Source organism: Sturnira hondurensis, unplaced genomic scaffold (assembly GCF_014824575.4).
Source record: "Sturnira hondurensis isolate 20B ecotype Veracruz unplaced genomic scaffold, ASM1482457v3 Scaffold0014384, whole genome shotgun sequence".
In the NCBI taxonomy this organism is placed as follows: domain Eukaryota; kingdom Metazoa; phylum Chordata; class Mammalia; order Chiroptera; family Phyllostomidae; genus Sturnira; species Sturnira hondurensis.
The window spans coordinates 13465070-13490662 of record NW_028087015.1 but is presented as its reverse complement, the minus strand read 5'-3'; the positions used below and the strand labels follow the sequence as shown (position 1 = coordinate 13490662).

General features: G+C 48.4%; 2 protein-coding genes across 4 annotated transcripts in view; one reads left to right on the top strand and one right to left on the bottom strand.

Annotated features, from left to right (window-relative positions):
* Positions 1 to 1427: 1427 nt before the first annotated feature.
* On the top strand, positions 1428 to 15312 carry CFAP90 (cilia and flagella associated protein 90). 2 transcript variants are annotated; one of them, XM_037062985.1, is made up of 3 exons: positions 1576 to 1830; positions 10206 to 10322; positions 11089 to 11543. In XM_037062985.1, exons 1-3 carry the CDS (start codon positions 1678 to 1680, stop codon positions 11266 to 11268), a joined length of 450 nt encoding a protein of 149 aa, XP_036918880.1. In that variant the 5' UTR covers positions 1576 to 1677; the 3' UTR covers positions 11269 to 11543. The 2 variants fall into 2 exon arrangements, with proteins under 2 accessions (XP_036918881.1, XP_036918880.1); XM_037062986.1 differs by lacking the exons at positions 10206 to 10322; positions 11089 to 11543 and adding an exon at positions 15076 to 15312 and having other exon boundaries at positions 1428 to 1830.
* Positions 14614 to 25593, bottom strand: part of ADCY2 (adenylate cyclase 2) — a 353912-nt gene continuing 342932 nt past the window's right edge. For both annotated transcript variants that reach the window (XM_037062983.1, XM_037062984.1), the window contains exons 23-25: positions 24578 to 24692; positions 19901 to 20025; positions 14614 to 15423 (exon numbers count right to left, since the gene is read on the bottom strand). In XM_037062983.1, coding sequence (XP_036918878.1) covers positions 15271 to 15423; positions 19901 to 20025; positions 24578 to 24692 — 393 coding nt within the window. In that variant the 3' untranslated portion in view covers positions 14614 to 15270. The remainder of the gene's footprint in view (positions 15424 to 19900; positions 20026 to 24577; positions 24693 to 25593) is intronic.

Below are 25593 nucleotides of genomic sequence, written 5' to 3'. Positions count from 1 at the left end.
TTTGATATGGTTCAATCTGGTACCACTATCTTTTTGATGCTTAAATGTGATACCCTTCAGATGGTTCCCTTTATCCTTTAGACCTCATCAAAGAAGTTTTTAAAAATGTCTTGGCAGAACAGGATGTCCCAGACTCATCTTACCATTTCCTGTCCCCGACCTGGGTCAGCCCCTCTAAGGAGTCCTGGTGCCTGTAGGGTGGTGGTGCCCATTGCTAAAGTTCTCAGCACTGGGGAGTTTTTATTTTAGGTATCGCTTAAAATCACATTCATTTGTATTCCAAAATCAACAAGGTGAACAAACCCAAAATTTAATTACCTTTATATGTCTTGATTCATAAGTTTGAAGCTTAAAGGAATTCACCATAAGGACTCCATCAACTGAACAAGTCAGCCTACAGGAAAAACCTGACAACCAACAAGGTCCCTTTCTAGATCCCTTTCTAGATCATCTGGCAACATTTATGCCTTTTTGCCAGGAAGGAGGCTAAGCTAAAGGTGTGGGTAATCCCACCATGGACCACTGCCCATGCCCACCACCTGGTTAAAGGGGTCTGAAGTACAGGCAGTGGTTCCCTTCTTGCAGGCAAGAGCCAGGGTTGTGCTATTATGCTCCCTGACAATCAGCACTGATAGGAGATTTGGAAACCAGTGCAGGCAGGTTATCCCAGCTTGCAGGAGCATCATTCATAACCCTGAGTTATTAATGCCTTTTAAATTTGTTGGATACACAGTACAGACTGTTTTCCTTCTGCTACTTATTAACATGTCTGTTTATACATCTATCCCTCATAACCAACAGCTCAATGAACTCAAGCAAGGGAACGGAGCTATTGAACCAGCATTCAGATAGAGAGTCGACAATAACTTCATTCACAAAGGGTCACTAGAGCTCACACCCTTAGCAGCTGACTTCTGACAGATTTTGTTAAATCATGCTGATTTAATTCGTGGAATCTTTACACCTGCCCTGGCCAAACCCACATGTGACCAGCTAGCAGTTGAAATGTGGATAGAGCCACATGTTGAAAAGATGTTTTGAACCTATCGAGTTAAATAAATATATTATTACAATTCACTTTTACCTGTGGGTTGTTTTTTTTTAACCTTCTTAGTGTGGTTAACAGGAAGTTCTCAATTACCTGTATGGCTCTCACAATGTTTCTGTTGGGCGGTACTGCTCTCTAGACTTGAACCTGCTTTCTAAGTTACTTGCCTTTTTTCACATTTATTCTGTCTTATACCAATCTCTAAGCTCTACGTGGACCTGCATGGTTCACGGCTGCATCTCCAGGGCTGGCACTTAGTTAAGTGTGCGGCCATCAGCTACCCAACGAATGGTCTGAATGAACGGACCCATTCTGCGTGGGATCAGGTAGGCCGGTTGGAAAGTGCTGATTGCACGGGCCTCTCTTACTCAGGACCCCTACGCAGCTGCTTTAGCAGCTGAGGCTCGGAACACAGACCTGCAACCAAGTAAGGACAGTAGTTGAGGCCCTTAGGGGCGGGAAGGGAGGGGAGAGGGTCTCTAGGCCTCTGCTTCGCCCCGCCCCTCGGCCCAACCCGGCGTCCCCGGGGCCTCGGTTGCCAGGCGACAGCCTAGCACGCTCAGGGCGGCCCGTTGTCGAACGCGTGGGACTGGGCTCCCAGCGAGCAGGACCTAGTGCGAAGCCCCGGCATGGCCGACGACGACGAGGAGGAGGAGATCACAGCGGACACGCTGCGGTGCAAGCCCCGGGTGCCGCCCATTTCGGCGCAGTCTGCCTTTGGCTACATCCCACCGCGACGCCAGGATCCTAAGGAGCACAGCTACTACTACCGCCAGGGCAAGGTGCGCTGCGGGAGGCTGCCAAGTGGGGACCCGGACCCGGGAGGGCGTCGGGAGAGAGGAGATCAGGGACCAGAGGGAGCGGGGGCCTGGCCACTCTGCCGGGGCGGAGGCCTTGGGGGCAGCGCCCCATTCCGGTGGTAGGACTTTGGGGGCGGATCTGCACTGGAGGCGCAGGGCCCGTATTGAGTGGACCGAGAGTACGACCCCCAAGGCACCAAAGTAGATCCCCACTCCCCAGAGAAGGTGGGCAGAGGTGGGGCCCTGGGCAGGTTCTGTTCAGCTGGGACAGGAGCTGGGAACGGGTCGCGAGGAGTAGGAGTGGGGGGTTTTCAGCAGGGGGTTAGTGCCATTTGAGGTGAGTTGGAGTCGATTCCTCCTCAGGGAAGAAACGGGAGAGCCACCGGGCTTCCAGTACTACACCACCACCGCCACCACCGGCAACAGCCAGGTGACGCTCTGCCCAGAATCAGGAGGGTCCCCTGTCGCCGGGACTGTGCAGCGGGTGGGGGCGCTCTCTGGGGGCGCTCTCTGGGGGCTGTCTGCCGAAGGCCCGGGGTAGCCAGGGAACAGCCAGTGCCTGAAAGTGCTCCGCAGCGACTTCCCTGCCGTGCCGGGGCACGGAAACCCACCTGCAAACCGAAGACTAGGAGGCAGAGCTGAACAGCTGTCTGCCTGCAGGGAGAGTGAGGTTGGGAGCGCTCTTCAGAGCCAGCCCTGGTCCCACCAGCCCCGTGCATGCTTCGGGAAGAGCCTGGGGGCCGCCGAGCAACTAAAGCAGGAAGAGAAGCCAAAGAAATGTAAACAAGTCAGAACTTGTCGGGGGTTGTCTATTACTTTCTCTTGGCTGTTTTTCCTAAATGTCTCCAGGGTCTTGCAGTTCAGGGTGCAGGGGCATCATTATTAAAAAGACACATCGATTGAAGACTCTTATCCTGCAGAGACAACGGGTGGCCCAGAGAGGGTTAATCAATGCCTGGGAGGAAGAAGGGCTTTCCCTAAGGGTGTACAATGTGTGCCCACAAAATCTTCCTCCTTTGACTCCTTCCCACCCACAATCCATGCAGCCCAAAAGAATCACCATTCGGATAAGAAAGGCACACCTCGGGGTTCTTGTCACAAGTGAAATCCAAGAGAACTCACATTATTAGGAGCTGAGCCTTACAAAGAGAACTGATAGTTTCTAGTTTAGACGATTGTTATGAGTTGAATTGTGTCTTAAAGTTCTTGTTAGAGTCCTAATCCCCAGCACCTCAGATTGTGACCTTATTTGGAGAGAGGCCATCAAATTTAAGTGAGGTCTGTAGGACGGGCCTAATCCAGTAGGGCTTGTGTCCCTGTAAAAAGGGGGAAATCTGGGCATGCAGAGATGCGTAGAGGGAAGATGACGTGATAGGTGGGGAGAAGACAGCCTTCTACGTGGAAAGAGGCATGGAACAGATTCACCCACGGAACAGCTTCGGAAGGAACCAACCCTGCCGACACCTTCATCTCCGAGTCCTGCCCTCCAGAACTGGGACACAATACATTTCTGATGTTAAGCCGCCCCAGTCTAGGTATTTGGTTTTGGCAGCCCGAGCAAATTAACACGTAAACTTCAGCCCGGAGGATCTCTTGTATCTGTTAGCACCTCTCTGCTTGGCTTTGAGCAGTGTGGAAGGACACAAGGACAAGGCAGGAAAGAGGACACGTGCAGTACCTCTGTCTTTGCAGCCCTGTTTACCGACTCCTAGGCTTGAATAGCCACAAGGTACTAACACAGGAGAACAATAATTCTTAACCTCATTGTCACCGTGGACCTCATTTTTCCCTCCTATGAGCAATATATCTTGAAAGAATTTCTACCTGTAAATAATTTTTTGTTAAATGAATTTTACATTTTAAACATGCAAAACTTACATCATTGTCAATTAATTCATGATTCATGCACAGCATTAATGTACAGCATGAGAGAAGCAGCCAAAGAGCAAGGAGTCTTGATGTTTTAAGTTGGTCTTCGTTGTTTTATTGAGAGAATATAAATTGTGGCTTATTGATATATGAAGAGGTTTATAATACATCATTTTATGTGTATTTTGGAGAGGTCTTGTTAATTACCATCTTGAAGCTGTTGGGAAATAGGATAAAAAAAGACTAAGCAGATGGGGGCCAAGGTACATATCTATCATCAAAGATAAACGCCATGTTGCAGGATACTACTAGGAACTTTGTCCAAGTGGGTTTGGGGACATGACGCTCAGGATTGGGCAGATTTACCCACCTACTCACCATGGCTGTGGGCTCCAGAAAAGGCCAAGCAGAACCCCCACCCACTGTGGACCAGGCACTACCAAGAGAAAAGGGGCAGAGTTGAGTCTGGCAGGTCCGGTTTATTTTTCCTGACTTCACCAATCTGATATGTGGCTCCACCCCTCTGGGGCCAAATCAACTAATGGGCAATAAGACACCCGAGGTTTTAGGTGACCTGGGCTTTGTACTTTGAAGGACATTGGGAAGGGTCCAGAAGTGTGCTCTTTAATGCAGGGGTCAGCACATGAAGACCTCTGAGCCAAATATGGCCTGCCACCTGTTTTAATAAAGTTTTATTAGAACAAGGGCATAAACCCATTGGTTTAGTACTGTCTATGGCTGCCACACAGAGTTGAGTAGCATCGGCAGAGACCATGTGACCTGAAAGCCTAAAATATCTGTCTCTTTCCAGAAAATGTTTGCCACCCTCTGCTTTGATGTATTACTGCCTCTGGAAGCTTGGAGTGGGCCTTAGAACAAAGTAATCCTGAGTAGATTTTAAGGAAAAAAACTTCAGTGCAGTTTTGATAGCAGGGGCACAGGCAAATTCAAGTCCCGAGGCCTTTCGTGCCATGTGAAGAAAATGATGCAACAGAAATACTAACACCCAAGTAAAATCCTCTTGGAGATTATTTGAACTGGCACTTAATCAGCTGCAGGACTCGAGAAACGGTTCTCTGACCTTGAGATTATTTGGACTAAAGAGGGTGAACTCTGTCACAAGTTTGCAGACTGCCTCTAAATTTGTAGATAATTCCAGGCCCCACCCACAGTTGAGAAAAAACATTGCAGAATGAACTCTTAAGTCAAGTGGCATGCAATACACTTAGTGGTATGTCAGTAGCACAGTCAAGGAATCTGGGCAGAAATATCCGCTTCGTGTTACTAGCTGTGAGGAATGCCCAAGCCACAAACCCTTTGTCTCACTTTGCCCATCGAGGAAACGGAGATCAAACAGTACCGAGTGCTTAGAGTTCTTAGGAGAACAAAGTTAATTAATGGTATAGAGTGGCATATGGTAAGCCCGGTGTATGCAGAACATTACTGTTTGTTTTTGTTAGTGATTATTAGAGTTTTCTTTCACTGAGGTTGGTTGTAGGCCAGTGTCTTACCCCCACCCTCACCCACGGTCTGAGATTAACACATGGAGGCAGGTCATCTGGGGGTCAGTCCGTTGGTTTCCAGCCCCCTCTGGCAGAGGGAGCCCACAGGCGTAGCTCTATGGGTGCGGCACACGTATTTGTCCTCTCAGGCTGCCAACTACAATGTCATCACCCCCTGTCCTGCTCCCTAGGGGACTCCCCTGTATGGGCTTTTCCTATAAAATGTTGTTCCAGAGGCAGCAAAGCAAGTTCAGTCCAATGGTGTTTTTAAATTACTTTTTTTTCCACCTTGTGCAACATTTCTGCTCCTGAAATGGAAAAGCTAAGTCAGAGGAAAATGGCCTTTTATGAAGGGTTTGATTAAATTTCTCGGTCTAAAAGCTATACTAAAAAAAATCCTGGAGTGGTTTGAGAATATGCTCTCCCTCATGCTAAGGTGAATTGTGGATAGTTCTGTGAAACTTTGCTTAGAAAGCCCCAATTTAGTTTTGATGGGATTAGCCAACTTTCCTTCCAGGTATGTGGTGGGGACACAGGGGCTAGGGGAGGACAGTTTCTTTCCTCTCCTGATGACTGAGTTTCCCTTCCCAAACGCAGCCAAGCGCTTTGTCAGTAGAATGATGCGTGCTGACTGTCCAGAGGTGCGAAAGGGAATCTCTGGAGGGCTGTGCCCGTGTCCAGTGTCCGGGGGGTGTGCAAAAGGAGCTCACTCTAGCCTCTTCTGTGTGCAGCCTCTTCCCCGTGAGGCACCAAGCACATCCGCCACACACACTCGGCCACTCCGAGGGGCTGTGGAGGACAGGTAAGCTGTGCTTCTGTTGCTGCTTTACCCGTAAAAGTCTGGGAAAGTTTTTGCTTCGTGTCCTGCAGACTCGTGTGCCCACATGGCTTCCAATCAAAATGCACGCTAGGGAATGAAATCATCACTGCCCCGATGTACAGTTTTTTTTCTTGTTCCCCCCTTTGCACCAATTAGTATCTATTCTATTAAATATTTCACTTAGTTATCTTGTGGTTCTTCCCCCCCCCCCCATAAAATACAAGCTCACAAGGGCAGGGATTAGTTTCACCATTTAAATCAAATGGTGCCTGTCTCTAAAAATACTGCATGAAAGAATAAGGGATGAATAAATGATATACAAATATTTTATTATTTTTTCCTGGGATGACTCAGTATTTTTTATTGTTTTTCAAGCATAGTTGTCTCCATTTTTCCCATCCCCCGCCCCCCCCCCCCATTCATTGATTTTGACACCAGCTCTCGGTGCCCATGGCGTCATGGATGAGACATGAGACAGATTCACACGGACTGCCGAGTCCTGTGAAGAAAAGGGGACTGCATGGCTACTCCCTCAAGGGGGGAGCACCTCAGAACGGCCTGGCCACCCTCTCAAGGGGAGAGCGCACTGACCCTTGCCTAGACAGGCTTTTATTGGGTTTAATTTGCGCAGGAATACAGGTATAGCTCATTAATCATTGTCAGGCAGTAAGGATCAAACACTAGATAGCATACAAAGAACTATTAGGGCTTCTTCTGAGTCAGGGTCTATCAGCTAAAAGGCTACAAAACTTTGGGAAACAAACTCATTTCCTGCTTGGGCCTTTATCATTTAACTAAGAGCATTCTTAGCAAAGCAGGTTACACAGGATTTTACATATCCTTTCTCAGGCCAGATCATCCAGGGAGTCCACCCTTTCCAGCACAGGGCTGCACCGCCCGCCCTCTGTCATTGTTTCAGGCTTAAATCAGGCAGAGGAGGCAGATAGCCAAGGAATTTTTGGAGACCTCTCGCGGACTCAGGGAGTCAGGTTTCATCAAAGTCAAGGGGCCAGGGTCCATCACCCCCTTTCTCCATAGCCCCCCAAGTCCTTCCCTGGGGCCTCCATGTGATCATGCCTGTCTTAGGTGGTTCCCCTCTTGGGGAATCTTACCTGTCCTTGGCTAACTGATCAAGCATTGGGGGCAAGTTATGGAAAAAGGAGCAGAAGTGGCACCCCTGCCAGGGAGATGAGCTTTATCTCCTTAGTGGCTTATGGTCTGAAGGTCGCTCACTCAGCCTTAGCCATGGTGGGAGGTGGGGGGTTACAGCTCCTGAAATCAGGCGGGGTGGCTCCCAACAACCCATCCCTGCCTGATATGCAAACACTTTAAAGCACTGATTTATAGGAATATCCTTCTAGAGCAAGTAAAAGTTTCCTTGTGAATTATCTGATGTGTGGTTACCTTTGGCCTTGTTCCCATCCACAGGGGTCAAAATTGGAGTTGACTGTGGTGCTTTTCTCACATCTGGGTTAGCTGTGTTTTCACCGTTTAGTAACCAGGTTAAGGCCAGGGGGACTAGGTTTAATGTCTTCCTGCTGGGCAGGTAGATCCTAGGAAGGGAGAAGAAGAAGTGAGGAAACAGGCCACGTACATCCTTCTGGTGGAAGTCCTTCCTCGTGCCAGGAAACAGCAGGAGTGGGGAATAAATGTTCCAGCCAGTCCTAACCACCCGTGTGAGCATGTGGTGCACATTGTGTGTATATGAATGTGGTGGTATGTGTCTAACTTTGTTTTGTGAGAACATGTTCCACACATGGAAGATCACAAAACTATGTACCATATATACAAAGGGACCTCTCCAAAACCCAAATTATCTTCTGGAGGGCAGGACCCTTGTGCAATAGTACAGGATTCCCCTGCTAGGTGAGTGTTCTAGGAACCCACCCGTATCCGTGTACCAGCTGGTGTTGTTGTAAGAGGTGAATTTTTTCTTAAGACTGCTTTGACGCGTTTGCCCATTTCATGATGAGTGATTTACTAGCACCTCTGCCTATACCACGCTGAGTGTTCGGCAGTTTTTAACCAAAAACAGCATGACCCCCGTACCCCGCCCTCCCTATTCATCAGATCTCACCTTGAGCAACTTATTTTTCTTTTCCTGGATGAAAAAAGTCCTTGAAGAGCCACATTTTGCTGATGTGGAAGAGGTGAAACCAAAAACAGCAGAAGCACTGAAAGTCATCAAAATTGACAAGTTCGAAAACTGTTTTGAGCAACAGGGGAAAAAACCACCTCAGCAGGTGCATTGCATCAAATGGAGAGTACTTTGAAGGTGACTCAAGTTTAAACATAAAAGAATAAGTACACAGTTTTTTACAAATAAATTCTGGTTTTGGGTGGTCTGCCCTCCTGTATGTTTACAGTTTGCTCTTCTTGTTTAATAATATATCTTAGACATTTTTTTTTCAAAATTATCCCCTTTTGAGGAGTGCAACAAGCAAATGACATACACACAAAAACCCAGTATTTTTCCCAAATATCATTGACCAAGAGGAAAATGTAGGACTAGATTTGAGTGTCAGCCCCCTTAGATGGCCCTTTCTTCCTGTGATATGAATTGCTGGGGTCAAGGGGCAAGTGAGGGCTGTTATTAACAGAAGAGGGAAGAAAACTGGCTTCGGCACCAGGGAGTCTCCTCTTGGCAACAAGCTGGGCGGACGGACTGACGCAGAACTCCAACTCAGAGCACAGCTCTGGGACGAAACAGGCACAAGGTCCAAGGGGGGAGCGTGTTTGCTCCAGCTCGAACGTGACGTCAGCATGTTCCAGTGCTCTGCTTTGGGCAGCCACTGCCAGTGACAGATGGGCTTAAAGTAGTAAAACTGAGGCCTTACCAAGACTGTTGGCGATATGGTTCTCATGAAATTGATGAACTATCCAGATGATTAGAAAAGTCATAAAAATGGCCCAAACTTGGGATCTCAGTGCAGCGGAAGCAGAATCTCTGCCACAGACAAACCAAAGAGAAGAGTTGAGTACTGTCTTTTTAAAAAAAGTGAACATTACAACCTTGACAAACTAGTCTTTTTCAGATACAGAATTTTTGAATGATTTTAAAATTGATGGGGATATCTACATCAAGCTTCATACACTGCTAGACTGCTAAGAAGCCCTGGGTTTGTCAGAAGTATAATGAGGCCCTTAAGAAGCAGAGGTAACGCTTTGAATCGCATTGAGAACTTTCCGTTTTAAAAGCAGGTCACATAGCCTCTAGACAAGCAGAGAGTAACAACGCCTCAAGATGAAAAAGAGGTAACAGCGTAATGGCCCCTGAGAGAGGATACGAGAGGAGCCCGTTCATAGGCTGATCACTGCACTGGGCAGTGAAGGAACCGTGGGCTACCATGCCATGGAAACAAACAGATCCTGCACCCCAAGTCCTGACCAGTGGTGTGTGGGAGCCTGCTCATAGTGACAAGAGGGGGCTGATTTTTAGCATCTCCTCTGAATTCTCAGCATTTCGTAGGAAGCCTAAAATTGGCCACAGTGGGAGTACTTACACCCCAGAAATCAAAAAAGACGGTCAGGTCTCGTTTCTCCAGCGAGCAGGTGGTTAACACGAGCACACCACCGGCTGTAAGCATATGAACATAACGTAGTGAACGTGTGTTTCTCACAGTCAGCCACCACGTCCGTTTCTCCCCTGGCAGTGCCCCCTCTGCAGAACTCTCTTTAGGGAGGGGTTTGCATGTAGACGGATCGCCTATTGGCTAGTAACTTAAAAAGTAACTTCTCTTTGGTTATATTGTCCTAGTATCCAGGTAGTATTCACTTTTCAAAGCTGCACAAGCTAATTGTTGGAAATCTGAGCAATACAAGAAGAGAATTTAAGGAGAAAGCACATTGAATATGTTATTATTTTAAGGTTTGCTGGAGTCTGAGGGAGTGAGAGGAGCATGTCTGTGAAGGAGGGAACGTGGAGGACAAGGGCCCTTGGAGGTGCCCCTGCCCCACTGCCTCTCAGCAAGCCACTGTGGCTGGCAGGGCCCGACCTCCCTGCTCTGGTCACTGGTTTTGCTTATGGGGTGACCTTCCCCAGCACCCCTCAGTGCAATGGGGACACCGTATGTCTCCCTCAGGGGGAGAGATGGCTTCCGAGCTCCAGGACGTGTCAGTGGCCCAGCCCACGAATAAACCCACAGCATTCTTTTCTCCTCTTCTAGACAGGGGTCATGTCCCTCTATGACTGCGTTTTTAAGAAGGAGTCAGGATACAATCAGAAATTGCACCGAGATGACAGAGAACACGCCAGAAGCCTGGGACTGCATGTTAACGAGGAGGTATGAACAGCCACCGATAGATCAACTGTGTGTGTGTGCAGGTATTTAATTTGTGTCTGTGCCTCTCCTTTGTGCTCCTCTCTTCATTCTACTGTGGCAAGAAGCCAAGAGTACGCTACTGTTATACGTAGCTCACTCTATCTGTCACGTTGCTCTGTTTCTGATGACGGTTGTTTTGTTCTATAGAATGTAACAACTTAATGGAAGCAAAACTAAGGAGCCCTTCAACAGATAAAATATGGTTTTGCTTAACCTCTGAGTCCAGGCTGTCGTAGTTCTTCTAGGGACGCTGGGCTTCAGGGATGAAACCACACAGGCAACGGGCTGGGAGAGGAGGGAGAGTTTGGAAAGGCAGGGGGTGCTGGGGCAGATGAGGGAGTCACTAGGGGCATGTGCACCTGGGAAAAGACAGAAGTTGGGAAAAGACAGAAAAGAAAGGCAGGCAGGAGCAGGGTGGGGAGAGGGGAGCAGAGGGATCATGAACTTGAAGTCACAGGGAACCTGGAGCCCAGTGCAAGATCTTTGCCTTTCCTCAGAAGGACTTGAGGACTCCAGAAGGCTGTGGGCAGAGGAGCAGGGTCCGACATAGTTAAGAGGGCCCCCTGGCATCGGTGTGGAGTAACGGACAAGAATCCCAGGCTGAGATGTGATGCAGGTGTGTAGGTGACTCAGGCAGAATCTGCTCCCGGACCCCAGCCAAGGGACGGCTGAGCGTGCTGATGAAGTGGGTGTGTGGACCGACCTGAGTGTTCTGATGCCCCGACAGGAGTGGGAGAGGCCGGTCGGGGTGCTGACATCCTCTGTCTATGGCCGCCGCATCCACCAGCCCGTGGAGCCCCTGAACCGGGACCACGGCCGCGCCAACCACGTGAAGGCCGACTTCTACAGGAAGAATGACATCCCGAGCATCAAGGAGCCGGGCTTTGGGCACATTTCTCCAGCCTGACGCCCTCCCTGTGGCCAGCAGGGTGTGCTGGCAAGGCAAGTGAAGTTCACTGAGGCACACTGGCCCTATTTCCCTTTCATGGACTCTAGGAGGCGGCCTTGACAGTGGGAAGGAGGGCACGGTAGCCTCCCTCCCTCAGGTTGCCTGGGTGAAGAACCTGTAATACTTAGGAGGATCACCTAGTGTGTGACAGTTTTTGTGTGAAATTATTTCAGAGGAAATGATGCTGGAGACTGTGAGCACCTGAATAAAATGAAAACTTTGTTCTCACTTGATAGCGGTTGGCTTAATTTTTCCCATGCCGTTCACAAGTGTTCCTGAGGGAGGCACGGGAGCAGCGTGCGGTTACTTTTTTTACTAGTTACAGAAACCATTACGTCGCCCTTTCCCCAAGAGGAGATGTGATGAAACTGCCTTTTGGCACGGTTAAACCCTAGGTACCACAACCCCTTCCCCCCAGAGGTCTGAGCCACCAAGAACAGAATTTTGCACAATTGAGGTCAAAAGTTCTAGAAGGGTAGGGTGGCCTCGGTGGCCAGTACTGTCCGTCACTCTGCAGGGGAGAAGCCATCACGGGCCACAGGGAGAGACTGGACTTCAGTGTTCCACAGACTTGGTACAGCGGTGGCTTTACATTTTCCAGCTGCGGGGTGTGATTTCACCTCTCGGAGCCGCATCAGCTCGTGGGCAGAGTGGGGGTTCCAAAGCTTGAGCGACCGGTGTGGGAATCAGTGCCCCTGCAGCTGGTCAAAGCAGAGCACCAGGGGGACTCTGGTGGTCGTTTCCTTGTAGAAGCAGCTGCTTTTCACCTAAGTGGGAAATGCTTGTGTTGCAGATAATTTGGAACTTATTCAAGTATTAAGGTGTTGGCTGTATTTTAATGAATGGATCCCTTGGAGGAAATGATCTCTCGCCTGTTGTGACTAAAATTCCCACAGCTTAGCAGTTAATGGGCAGGTGGTCTAGTTAATTTCAATGTTGATTCCTCTATTGCTATTTTTATTATCTCGATTCCCTAAAGACACATGACACTAAATTGCTGGTAATTTCAAGGCCAAGTAACTCCTAAATATTTCTTTATTCTTTTGATTTTTTTCACTGTATAGGTGCCTTTTATTTATTTTTTCCAAACAAATAGCAGAAGTTTATTTGGAATGCCTTTGGGTTCACTAAACTATATTTATAATAACATAATAGAAAATATATAAAGTTAGGGTTATGGAAATTTTTAAAAATTACTTTCTTCAATTTTGATTACCACAAAAGACAAGGCATCTCCAAGAAATGACTTCATTGGAAAATAACTGCCATAAATAAATGGCAAACTAAATTACTTTCAATTAAATTAAGTCAGACCCTATTCCCTTAACTTTCTGCTACTTTTAAAAAGAAAGACTTGAATGGGACAAGATTTCAAAAGATCTCAGTTTTCATAGACATAAATGTCTCTTGGCCTCTTGACTTTTACAATTTAAAGCCAATCCATGAATGACCATTAGTCATCTTATCAGAAAGAAACACGTTAAAATTTTTTATTTTACTTATCACATTTCCACTTTTCGTCAGTGTTTCTTGGAATACAGAGTGGAGGCTATCTTCAGTGAAGAGGATAATGGATGATTTGCACCAACGCAGATATTTCTAAACAGATGTATTAAAACCACTGCAGTTTATTTACTTATTTTTAGAGACAGGTGAGTGGGGGGAAAGGAGAGAAACATCAATCAGCTGCTTCTCTCAGGCCCCCAACCAGGGACTCAGCCCACAACCCAGGCATGTGCTCTGACCGATGACCCTCTGGTTCGCAGGCTGGCCCTCAACCCACCGAGCCATACCGGTCAGGACCCACTGCAGTTTTATGGGAACCTGACTCAGGCATTTTTAGGGGTGGGCGCTTCCTGCTAGATGGGAGGTTGAGGAGGGCTTTGAGGAGACCCTTACCTTCTACTGGCGTTGCATGGCCAATGGGCCGATGAACGTGAACTACAAGTCCTCTTGTTTGCATGATTTGCTGACAGAAGGTTTGTAGTTGCCAGAGATGAAGGTACTTTGACCAGGAGCCACTTTGGGATTTCAGGGAACTGGCAGTTTTCCATTCTAGCCTGCTTAGTCACCAACCACCTGGGCACCTTTGAGCAAACCCCTGGACCCCTCTGCACCTGTTTGTAAAACACAGCGTGTTCTCGGGCTGGACTGGGGATCAGACTCGCCTGGAAAACTGGTATCTGAAACACCACGGGCAGCGTGCGGGGCCCCACTGCAGGGTTTCCGACCAGCAGGCCTGGCCCTGAGCACCTGCTTTTCTAACAGCTTCCCAGGTGATGCTGGTGCTGCTGGTGAGAGACCACGCTTGGAGGGACCCAAAGGTCTTGGAGAGACCTTTGCAAGACAGGCTTGTATTAAAATAACTGCATGTGAATGCAGGTCCCCACAGGGCCGCCGTGTCTGTGCTGCGAATGTGCTGGCAGGAGTGGTCCCCGTACCTGCCAGGTGGGCTCAGTCATTAGCTCATTTAACTAGGCCTGATGCCAGGAACTACCCACAGGGAACAAACTCCTCAGAGAACCCGGGAGATGGGTTCAAAGTCACACAGCTAGTAACACATCAGAGTCAGCAAACAACCTGAGAGCTCAAGCTTCAAGTCCCAGCCCCCGGGAATGGGCTGCTGCCTAATCGATCCTGGGGTCCTTTCCCCTCACAGGTTTGCCCAGCCAGGCTGCCAAGTGCAGGGTTGCTTTTAAATATGAGACTATATGCCATGGCACAAAGTAAGACTTCTTTATGTGAACTTCAGAGTTGAATTTACTACAACCGAATCTGCCAGGTCTTCTGTCTCCAAGGTTCTGAGCCTCCCTGTGCCACCTCGGACGTCAAAGGCAGCTTGTGCAGCTTGGGAGCGTCTTGTGGTTTGCTCAGCTGTTGTGACTGCCAACGTACACAGTCAGTTCCAAATTACTCTTATGCAGCCTGTGTCCAGCTCATTCAAGGATTATGGTGGGGCAGACCAGAGTGTGTGCACAGAGGGGTGTTGCTGTTAGTAGAGAATCTTTTTAGTAGTAAAACATTTTCCCTGATAATGTTCTTCAGAGGTGACACAATGAAAAGCAGACTCCATGACACAGGGAGCGGCGAGTTTCCTTTCTTTCCGGGGAGCTGCATGACCAATGGTCTGCATCACAGAATTCCTCCTGATCAGAACAGTATCTCAGTCTTGGCTTCCGGGGAGTGCTCTCTGAAGCAGGGAGAACAAATGAAAAATGAACCCCCCATTCTGGAGCACGCCAGAGAAAGAAGAAGGGTGTGTGCGTCAGGGTGGGTGGGGAGAGAAGACAAGACACTATAAACCAAAGTACATAAAACTTTTAATGAATTAACCTTACAAAAGACAATGGCATCAAAACATCAGACGCGTTTGGTACAAAACTGGTCCTAGGTTGTGAGAACGAATCCTGGTGACGGGTGACGATGTGCTGTTGAGGACACAACAGAGCAATGTGACGGGGCCACGAATCCCAGCTGGGGCCCGCGGCCGGCCACTGGCAATGAGACACACAGCTGGACAGAGTCACAGTCCATGGGGGACGACAGAATCAGCTTAGTCACAAATACTGTGTGTTTAATATCAGACTAGCGGATGCGGTTGGCGAGCTACCGTATTTTCCAGAAAAGAACATGCACCAGAAGATAATATACACCCCCTAGTTTTATTGCCTTAAGAATTTTTGTTTGTTTCACCTCCATCATCCACGGTAGTTCTTTGAATGCTTTTCTCTTCTACATCACACACTCCTTTTCTTCTTCCTTCAGAGTAAGCACAGTGCAAGTGGCAGAGCGATCTGGGCACCCCGGGGGGTGTGCCGCCGGGTCACAGGAACGAGTCCGCAGAGGCTCCAGAGGACAGAGCAGCGCACACACACCAAAAACGAGGGACAAAGTTGCAGTCAGAAAGTGCATCGTACCTTCCTAAAAACACAGTCTTCTTGCCAAAATGAAGACGACTCTTCAGGAAGCCAAGTTGCTCTGGGAAAGGGACCTTGACATTTCTGTGTTCACAAAGTACGTCTTCAGGTCCCCCTTTCCCTTCACGTTGATTATTCCCCGACACGTGCAGGCGTACCCCAGGGTCTGCAGAACGAGGCTCGTCTCCTCCGTGACCTAGAAGCACAGGGATGCGTGAAAAACTGTTTAGCAAGGATATTAACCCTCTTGTAAAAGGCAAAAGATTTATATGATCTGAAAAGAAACCACAGTATAGGATATGAACCCTTTTGAAGTTCATTTGCCCACAAGAATCAAGAACCAAGAAATGATTGTGTTCTTTGATCTGTTAATCCCACTCCTAAGAAATCAGTAGGAGAGAGATCACCCCAAGAGGAGAAGGAATTAGACAGTGTTTAATTCAGTGGTGTCATGGTGACAAACTGGAAACACCTACAATTCCAGCAATCTTTGCGGTTAAGTGAACTTTGATGCAATCATGACCAATATCGTGGATGAGATGACGGAATCATGTTGACCGACTTTACCCCCTCAGAAAAACTGAGCCTGGAACCTGCTCTGATTTCCATCCCAAGGAGATCAAGTGTGCACACGTAAGAGACTCCAAAACAAAAGCAAGTCCAAGTATGCTGGACGGGTGGGATTTTAGGCGATGTTCACCAGTTGTCGTGAACGTCATTCCAGGGAATAATAAATGTTGAAAACAGATTTTAATAGAACTGAGAGGAGACAGCCTGAGAAGATGCACAATCAGCTCCTGCGATGGCCACGAGTGTCTGGTTTACGCACGGGAATACAAGGACCTAAAACTAAAGACACTAGGACCCTGCACTGGCCTTAGCACAGGCATGACACCCAGTCAGGCCTTCAGTTTCCCTGTTTCCCTAATTGGCAGGAAATGCTAAAAGGAGTGAGCCCCTCCCTTGCAGCTTGTGGAAGTGACAAGACCAGCCACCTGCCTTGCTCAGGTCCTGCTGGGTCTGACGGCAGCGACACCTGCTGGGTAGAAAAACTTGTCTCTCCACGGGGCCAAGTACTCTCTCAGCTTGGGGCTGTCTCGTGCTCCCTTGGGGGCCCTGGCCTGGGGAAGGAGACCTAGGCCTGCCTGAGTCTGGCTGCTTGAGTGTTGTCCTCCAAGAGACAGTTTCTTGAGCAGAGGATGGCTATATGCACAGCTTTGACAGAGTGAGATCGCAGCTTCTGAGGTAAGGGAAGACCCACCTGAGGGAACATGGTTCCCCACCGGGCCCCCAGGACATACCTGGGTTTTGAGGAGAGAGGGAGGGAGTTGTTTTCTCAGAAACCCCTGGTAACGCTACCTGTGGCTTTGGAACCATGTACAAAAGCAAAGGAGGAGGAGGGGGCTCCCCCCACTGTATGGGAGGAAATGGACGTGACACCTGTGGGGTCCCAGCCACCTGGGCACAGCATGTGGATGACACTCACACACAGGCCAGCTTGTGGACAACCCAGCAATGCTACTATACCAGTTTGTCTACAGCAGGGACACTGTCAGGGATGCAGCAGTGGTGGGGACAGAGGTGGCAGCAATGAGCCAGCCTCCTTGGGCTTGGTGGCTGGAGAGGCCTCGGGGCAGACTGTCTTGGGGCAGAGGCAGAAGTACATCCAAACCACAGGAGAGCTGTGTTTGCAAGGCGCCAGGGCGGTGTCGGGCCTCCCAGAAGAAAGGCTGAAGTGTCCCTGCAAAGATCTCTAGGGCAGGCTGGGGGAAAGAGAAGCACCACCCTGTCTTACCGAAACGTGACCCAGTGGCAGCACCTAGCTCAGGGGCAACATGTGGGTCCTGGGACCCTGCAGCAGAGCAGTAAGGAAAGGGAAAACAGACTCCCACGCCAAGTCCCCGGGGAGGACAGGTATAGGTTGAGGATGAAGCCAGCAGCACAGAAAAGACTTTGGATTCTGAATAAGAACCAAAAGAACAGGTACATAGTCAAGAAACTCAGATGACAAGTACGGTCTCGTGATCAGAATTCTCAAGGGCAATTAGAATTAGAGAATCCCACGAGCATTTGACCTCTGACCTTCTGCACAGAGAACAAACACATGTCCTGCAGCCCTAGAGGTTAATTCTGGAGTTGACATATTTATTGGATCTTTGTATCACCAGCAGCACTCTCACGCTATCCCATTGCTACTTGGAGCACCCGCCACAAAGCATCACAGTGCAGGGAGGAGGGAGCTGTGGACCTCACTCCCACCAGCTGGGACTCCCCCACGTCCAGGGGGAGCCTGGCTGGTGCCAGTGGGCTTCTGCACTGTTTGGGGTTCCAGTGTGGAAAGCACAGTGGGAGTTCATGCTCTTTAATAAAAGCAGTCTGTTCCCAAGGCCCAGGAGAAGGTTTTAATGGTCTCTGCATCAATTTTTATTTTTCCTGGCATCTCGCGACTTTTTTTTCCATGTAAGTGGAAATAAGAAGCTACTGAAGGTAGAATAAGCCATGCCCTCAGGAGAAGGAAACCCCGTGAGATGCAAACCTGCCAGCTGCTGGCTGGAGTGACCGCAGGAGGGCCTGCGGGAGCCTCTCTCCTTTCTTCCCTGGGGCTCGGTGTGGCTGCTCTGCACTGAATCACATGCAGTCTGACGACGCCTGATACCCTCTTAGAGACACTCACACAGGGACAGACTCATTTAAATGTTAACCTGCTGGGGATCTGCGACCTCCAAGAGGGAGCGCTTGCCCTGACCAGCTCCTCTTTCATTTATTTATGTATTAGTTTTTTTAGAGCGAGGGGAAGGGAAGGAGAAAGAGTGGGAGAGAAACATCACTGTGTGGTTGCCTCTCATATGCTCCCTACTGGGGACCCGGCCTGCACCCCAGGCATGTGCCCTGACTGGGAATCGAACTGGCGACCCTTTGCTTCACAGGCCCATGCTCATTCCACTGAGCTACACCAGCCAGGGCCTGACCAGCTCCTCTTAAATGACTTTTGAGACTTATCCCAAGTGTTTGAAGACTGACCACTTGGCAGAGTTGTGAAACATTAAAATGATCATTGTTCTTCTGAATGTTCTAGGTGTATGGTGGGGACTCAGGTTAGCCTACAGGCAGGAAGGCATATCCTTGGTAGGAGAATGCCTCTCTCCTCAAACGGAAGCCCCTCAGTGGTGCAGGATCTGGAGTCTCCCTGGGTATTGGGAGTGGCTAGTGATGAGCATGCAAAAAGCGCTAGAGACTACGGTGCCATCAGGGCATGGTGAGATTAGGCTGATGAGGTGAGTCCATGCCTTCTGAGGGTGAGCTCCTGGGCGGTGTCCACAGTGGGTGACCCTACTCCAGATGGCTGTTAGAGGAGCCCTATTTGGCCAGTTTACCTGGGAAGGCTGGCATCTTCCCTCTCTTCCCCCCATCACTGTCTTTCTTCCCTCTCCCTTCTCTCCGTTGGATGTTGCTCACTTTCCAACACCCGCTGGCTCATCATCTGACTGGAAGCAGGTGGACACTTAGAAGTCATGTTTGTGCCATTCCACAAAGAATGAAAGGTGCCCTTTGGCAGAGGTCAGCGCAGGAAAATCATTCTGGATGAACGAGGTGGGGCAGCACAACAGGCCCCTGGGTGGGCGGGGGTGAGGTGACGAGCTCATCGTCGGTGATCCCGGAGCCGGGGCGTCTTCTACAGAGATTTATCAAGTCTCTGGGTCTCCATTACAATTTTTAAGAAGGAAGGTTATGTGAGGCCCTTGGCCAAGCTGAGGCACACACATCCGAAACACATGCAATTCTCTGCCAAGAGGACTCAGAACCGATGAAGCCCCTTCTTTGTGTCCAGAGATTTTCACACGGACTTGTCATCGGGCAGGAATTCATCCAGCTGAAGACAGCACAGCTGGGTGAGCTGTGGAACCACTGCAAGTTCAGCACAGACACGTACATGTACACACGTCCTCCTCACTGGGAGAAGTTAGTCCCTCGACTGTTCTACGTGTCTGGCCAGGTGCCCAAACAGTGCATGTGCTCACCACTTTTCATTTGTCGGGTCTTCCCTTTCTTTCCCTTGGGTGGCTTCCAGACCTTTTCAGTCATTTCTAAATCTCCAAATCCCATCCTAGTCCGATTTAGTACCAGCACGACATATTACCCCCAGTTCCGGCTCCCTCCCCTGGTAACCCCTACCTTTCTCCTCCCATTTTAGCCCCCAGGGAAAGGAAGGCTGGGGGTTAGGTCTGGTTTTGCTTCCAGAGGTCTTCTTCCTAGCAGAGCACTTTCCAATGTGTCGGGCAGGGAGAAGGACGAGAAGAGGAGGGCTCCAGTCCTGAACCCCCGACCTGGGCCTTCTTACTGTGCGGTTGTCGTTGTGATCACTTACTTTCACAGCTGCCATGACCTTCACACCATTACAATTTTTACTGCTGTGAACAGTTAATGAAGAAATAAACATTTGCCCAATAAAAAGATTTAAGTAACTTTCAAGTTTTTTTTCACATTTTCCAAGGTTTTTTTTTCAAGTTTGAAGTAAGTTTCAAGGTTCTTTCCTTTAATATTTATTACTATATATAATTATATTATATACAATATACATATTATTGTATTGTATGTATAATAGTAATTATCATGTTATTCACGGCCCCCTAGCAGACAGACAAGGCCCAGGATGACGGTGCAGACTGCGCTACCTGTATTTTGTCCAGGACTCCAGTGCTGTCCATCCTACTGGCCACGTTCACAGTGTTGCCCCAGATGTCATACTGTGGCTTCTGAGCTCCAATGACACCAGCTATCACAGGTCCGTGGTTCATGCCTGGAACACACCAGAGCTGCGTTAACATTCACGTCCCAGAAACTGTCTTAAACACAGAAGCTTCCTAGGGCCCTCCTGACTCTTCTTTGTTAGACATACATCACTTCACATAACTCTACAGCAAAGAAATATAATTCCTCTAATTTCACATCCCAAAACTATTAAAATATTTATGTTTGTATTCCCCCCTGACCTTGATTTATGCTTATATGTCCATTTATTGTTATTCCGCAATAGCATAGCATTGGCTACACTTTAGAAAACTAAGCATCATATGATCATTTTCTATGTTGCTGTACAGTCTTAGGCAAGAGATGATTATTACATTGTTGTCCAATAGTTTTGTACTTAATTCTGAAATACACGCATTTTATGTTAAAGCGCTGCACTGAGTGCACATCCTACATCCATTGGCTGTGCTGCTGCCGTTGGATGGGGGGGTTTGCTCCAGTGTTTTAGTGGAAGCACCACCCACCCCTCTTGCATTTTCTATTCACCGTGCACTGTTCTATGTGCTTTTCACACATCAGCGTTTACTTCTCACTACAGCCTGCAAGGTGGGTTCTGTTATCATCACGCCCGATGAGGAAGCAGGGGAACGGTGCCATGAGACAGGCAGTAGGTAGCAGAGGCAGAGCACGGACACAGGCAATTGGCTTCCCAACTCCTGCACGGAAAACTCTGCTTTTCTCTCTCTCTGCTACAAGTTCTTCATGCACATGGCTTCGGCCTACCTTTAGGGCTGTTGTTCTTTGGTGACACTCCACCAGAGAGTTTATCAAATTACAGAGGAACCTGTTTGTGCTTTTGATTCTCAAACCACCTTCCAAAGACAAGATGGTAGGACGGAGAGGACTGAGGGAGCTCCCCAAAAGCCTCACATTTGGAGAGGATCCCAGGGCACCTGCTCACCTGTAGTGAGCAAAGTGACACACAGAGAGTGTCCAGACAAGCTCTGGAAGCTCCGTCTGGTTTTGCTGCTGGGGATTTTGGCTCTTACGAAGCTGGCTTTACAGCTCTGCACCCATTGGGGAGAGGAAAATCCAACCTCTGGGGCCAAGCCTGCCTGCAAACTGAGAATCTCCAAAAGTCACAGGAAATTCATGAGTCACCGCCTGTTCAGTCCTGCTGGCCAAATGCCTGCCATAACATGATGATGGATTTCTTGGATTTCTGGGGTTCATGGACATTATGCATTATAATAAATACACACACACACACACACACACACACACACACGAGGTCTGTCTGGAAGATGTCCAACCATTGTTAGTATAACAAGAATGGTTTGCATGACATTGATGCAACCTGGGAGCCAAGGGGAATGGACTGGAGTGCACATGTGTGCAATGACTTCACTGCAGTCAGTAGCGGTGCCAGATGCTGTTGAGTGAGCATGTGTACTGTGTGGCCATCACATTTAAAATGCCTGAGCAAGTAGAGCAATGAAATTTTGCATTACACTTGAATGTTCCTCCGTGGAAACTACTTGGATGATTCAGAAGGCTGCACCTATGGGCAACTGGTGATTAGACGTTTCATCACCCAACAATGTGCCTGCTCATGCATCCTGTCTTGTGCAGGGTTTTGGTGAAATATAGAACTGCCCAGGTGACTCAGCCCCCCTGCAGACCAGATTTGTTACCCTGTGACTTCCGGCTCTTCCTAAACTAAAACCACCTGTGAAATGCCAGAGGTTTCAGACCGTCAGTGAGATTCAGGAAAATACTACAGGGCAACTGATGGAGACCAGGCGAACTGTGCGAGGTCCCAAGGTGTCCACTTTGAAGGTAACTGAGAGGTCATTATGCTATGTACAATATTTCTTGTATCTTTTATTTTCTTCAGTAAATGTCTCTATTTTTCATATTACATGGCTGGCTGGATACCTTCTGGATCAATGCAAGTATATGTGTGTATATAAGTATATATTACTTCCCCAGGTAATTAGGCACCCAGGCTCTGAGTGCCTCCTCTAAGTTAATAATTGCAATTGTAAAACTATGCTTATTATATGAATACCCCTGAGGTCAGGGTGCTTTGACACCAGAAGGAATATGGAGATGGCGTCTGCCATCAGGAGCTGAAGCTTCAAAAGTCTGATCAACTCTCTAGTTAGGGAGAAGCCAGGCCCTTCCTCGCCCCAGGTGCACCCGCTAGGATGCGTCCTTGTGCCAAGAATTCAGTCCCAACACACAGACACACGGTTGTTATAGGAGGAGCGGGGAGGTAGAACATAGACGTACAAACAGAGACACTGAGTCGACTGATCATTTCCCCTCCATTTCCTCCTGGATTTGGGACCTGCACCTTACGGCAGGTGCCAAATATACTAATAATGAGGGTGTTTCTGAGACATCTCGCTTCCCACTGCTGACTGCTTAGTTATATATAATAGCTTGTTATAGATCTTAGGCAAAGCTTCCTCTTTGCAGTGGGAAGGTAGGCAGGAAACATATTACACACAGTGTTCCATCCAATCTTTGAAGGTTCACAGCAGGTGAGAAAGAAATTCTCCTTTGCTTTTGCGGAGTACTCAACAAAACTCTCGTCTCTACTTTAAACATCACGAAAATTCACTCTGGCTCTGTTGCAAGGGCCAGAGTGCCCAGGCATCAGCTGCTGGCCTCTAAGTGGTGATCTCAGCCTCTTTTGCCACCAGCTTTTCTTTTGACTGGTCTGAGTCCTGCTGGGCCAGTGGCTTGGGGTCAGGGAAGAGAGACTGGGTGGATTATTGCTGGCAATGGGGTGATCTACTTACGTGCAAGTGTGTGCAATTTGTGGTTCCCATTAACTGACTGTTACTGCAGCCTAACATGTACAGGAAAGAACATCAGGAGCAAATTTGGCTCTTATTATTTGTATCATCATTTTCTGTGGGGCAATATTACTCTTCTGATGGCACTATGCATGGAGGTGGAGCAAGGAAGCTGTACCTGGGAGAGACCAAGAGTGTGGGGAAACGCAGACTTAAAGCCCAAGAGAAAAACTGAGATTAGGCTTCCTTAGAACTCTGAAAGAGCTGGCATGTGGGCTGAATGTACGTTTAGTTGCTTGGTAATCAGTGTGAAGTAAGCACTTAGTAAATACATACGAGAGGCGGTCCATCCCATTGCTCTCAGGAATTCGGAAAACACTGCTAAGATCCAGACCAAGTACACTGCGCTTTGATGTAGCACAAATGACTAGCAAATAATTGTCCGTGTTCTCCCTTGGAATGAAGGGCAATGTGATTTTGGTGCATATGTGTTTGACAATAGAGGGGTCACTCCACAGTGCAATCAATTTCTTTCTTTCTTTTTTTAAGGGGGGTAATACAAAAGTTTAAGAAACCCCTTTTCCAATAATAAAGCATCTCCAGGGTCAAAAACACACCATGTGTTGGATGTGGTCAGCAGGGTGACAGGGCTGCCCTTCTCACCTCCGCGTGTGGCAGAGCCTGGACAAAGGTCCACCGTGCATGGAGTTGAGAAGTGTGTCCAGATGCTGACAATTAATAGGACATACAGAGGGGAGGGCCCCAATTCCTTAACAAATGTATAAATATTTCTGGGTTGAAAAATGGAGAACATATGCAGAGCAAAGGAAGAAATAGCTATAAATACCATGATTTTTTAAGTAGCTGAAATCTGTGCAAAAAAAAAATGAATAGCCATTAAAATAGACTGTGTAAAAAGTGTGGACTTATGTGGACTAGTCTTATGTGGACTTGCTTTTAGAAGAAGCAAAATGTGTTGCCAAGAAAAACATACAATGGCGGAAGAAGCTCTTACAAATCCTGGATGGCCGGAAGTAACTGCACCCCTCACAGGGCAGCTGTGTGCTAACCTCAGGCCCCAAAACGCATTGCTTCTGGATAAACAGTTGCAAAAGGCAAGTAATCATGGGATATACTAAAGAATCAACTTAAACTAAGAAAATAACGTATTAGAACTTTTTTTTTTAATTCTAAAGAAAGGTAGACTTTTTTCTTAAATCTGCACATTCAGTCTGAAAAGCTATAGCTATTTCAGAACCAAGGACCCATGTGGCATTCTTGTAGGTTGTGACTCCAGGAGTGTGTGACTATTCTAACAAGTCTAAGTTGCACTTCACATTTAAAAAAAATGTTTCTACAGCTCTGAAGTCTGGATGCACCTCCTAGCTTAAGGCAGTCCTAGTTTTATGGGCAGCGGTCTGTGAAATCATGAAGTGGCTTACAGTCACTGGCTTAGCCCAGCTGGTGCCTTCCATGAGCTCCTCAGGGTGGCTGAGGCTATGCACGTTGTGGCTTGTCCCTGGCTGGAGGGAAGGGGACAGTGGGACTGAAAATCAGCTCACGGACCAGGTGCTAAACCTGGATCCCACCAAGGTGGGGATTTTTTTTTTGGTTCTAATTTGTGCCAAAGTTCTGAAAAATTTGTAACTTCCCTGAGTACCTTCCACCTGCATTCCAGTCCCGCGAGACACACGGTCATTGCTCTACTTCAACACAAAGATTATCAACATGTCCTGGGAAGCTGCTCCTGACTTCACACCCTCACCACGGAAGCCAGGCCTCTGCGGGACGTACCCACTCGCAGCTTGAAGTCATTGAAGGAGTGCTTGTTGATGGCTTCCAGCTTCGCCACCAGCGCAAAGGCGAACTCCACCATGGTGCCGATGTGCATGTACTGCCTCTCGGGCTCCTGGGAAAAAGGGACACAGGCAGACCGGGTTAGGGATGCTCCAGCTGGGCCATCTTCCCTCCAGTCACAGACCTGGGCTCCACTCAGACAGGAACACATACACACTCTGGCTCTGTCACACGGCAGACACTGGTGAGACTTCAATTTCATCTCAAGGAAGCATTATGGCCCCATTCATTTCTGTGGCCACGAGGAGACGTGAAACACTAGAAGACACTGAGTAGGGCCAGCGTTGTTTTAACCCAGGCACTGCCAACAGAAGGCACCTTTGGGGAGGGGCTGGCTCCTGGTTCTCCATTTGCCCCTCACACCCAGTCATCCTCTCCTCTGCTGGGTTCTGGCACAGGGATGCTGACATGTAGGAACCTCTGCTTCCTGGTCCCCTGGTTTCTGTGGGACTGACCCATGGGCGGGCGGGGGGAGCAGAGAGGATGGGCAGAGAGAGTGGTCAAGGGATTCACTCCTCCTCTTCCTCACTCCACACCTGCTGCACTTCTCCCCGGGTCGGCCAGCCTCACTCCCTTCGTTTGTCCTTCTCCAGGAGTGGGTGTTCGGGGCTGAAATGTGTGCTGTCGCCACACTCAGATGTTGAAATCATAAACCCTTAGCTCCCCGAATGTCACTGTATTCAGAGATGGGGTCTTTAGAGGTAATTATGAGTAAATTAGGTCATTAGTATGACGAATCCAATATGACAGGGGCCCTTATAAGAAGAGGAAATGAAGACACAAACACAGAGAAAGACCATGTGAGCACCCAAGGAGAGGACGGCCATCTACAGGCCAAGGAAAGAAACCTCAGAAAAAATCAATCCAACTGCAAGGGTTCCAGTAGGGATGAATGAGAAGAAAGTCAGGGACAATGAACATGCTTCTTCAAGATGACATGGAGATGAAGAAAA

Excerpts from the sequence above, each read along its gene's own strand:
- CFAP90 (XM_037062985.1), top strand. The coding sequence starts at position 1,678 with ATGGCCGACGACGACGAGGAGGAGGAGATCACAGCGGACACGCTGCGG. Across the intron at positions 1,831-10,205 it reads ACTACTACCGCCAGGGCAAG|ACAGGGGTCATGTCCCTCTA; the intron begins GTGCGCTGCGGG and ends CTCCTCTTCTAG. Across the intron at positions 10,323-11,088 it reads GACTGCATGTTAACGAGGAG|GAGTGGGAGAGGCCGGTCGG; the intron begins GTATGAACAGCC and ends ATGCCCCGACAG.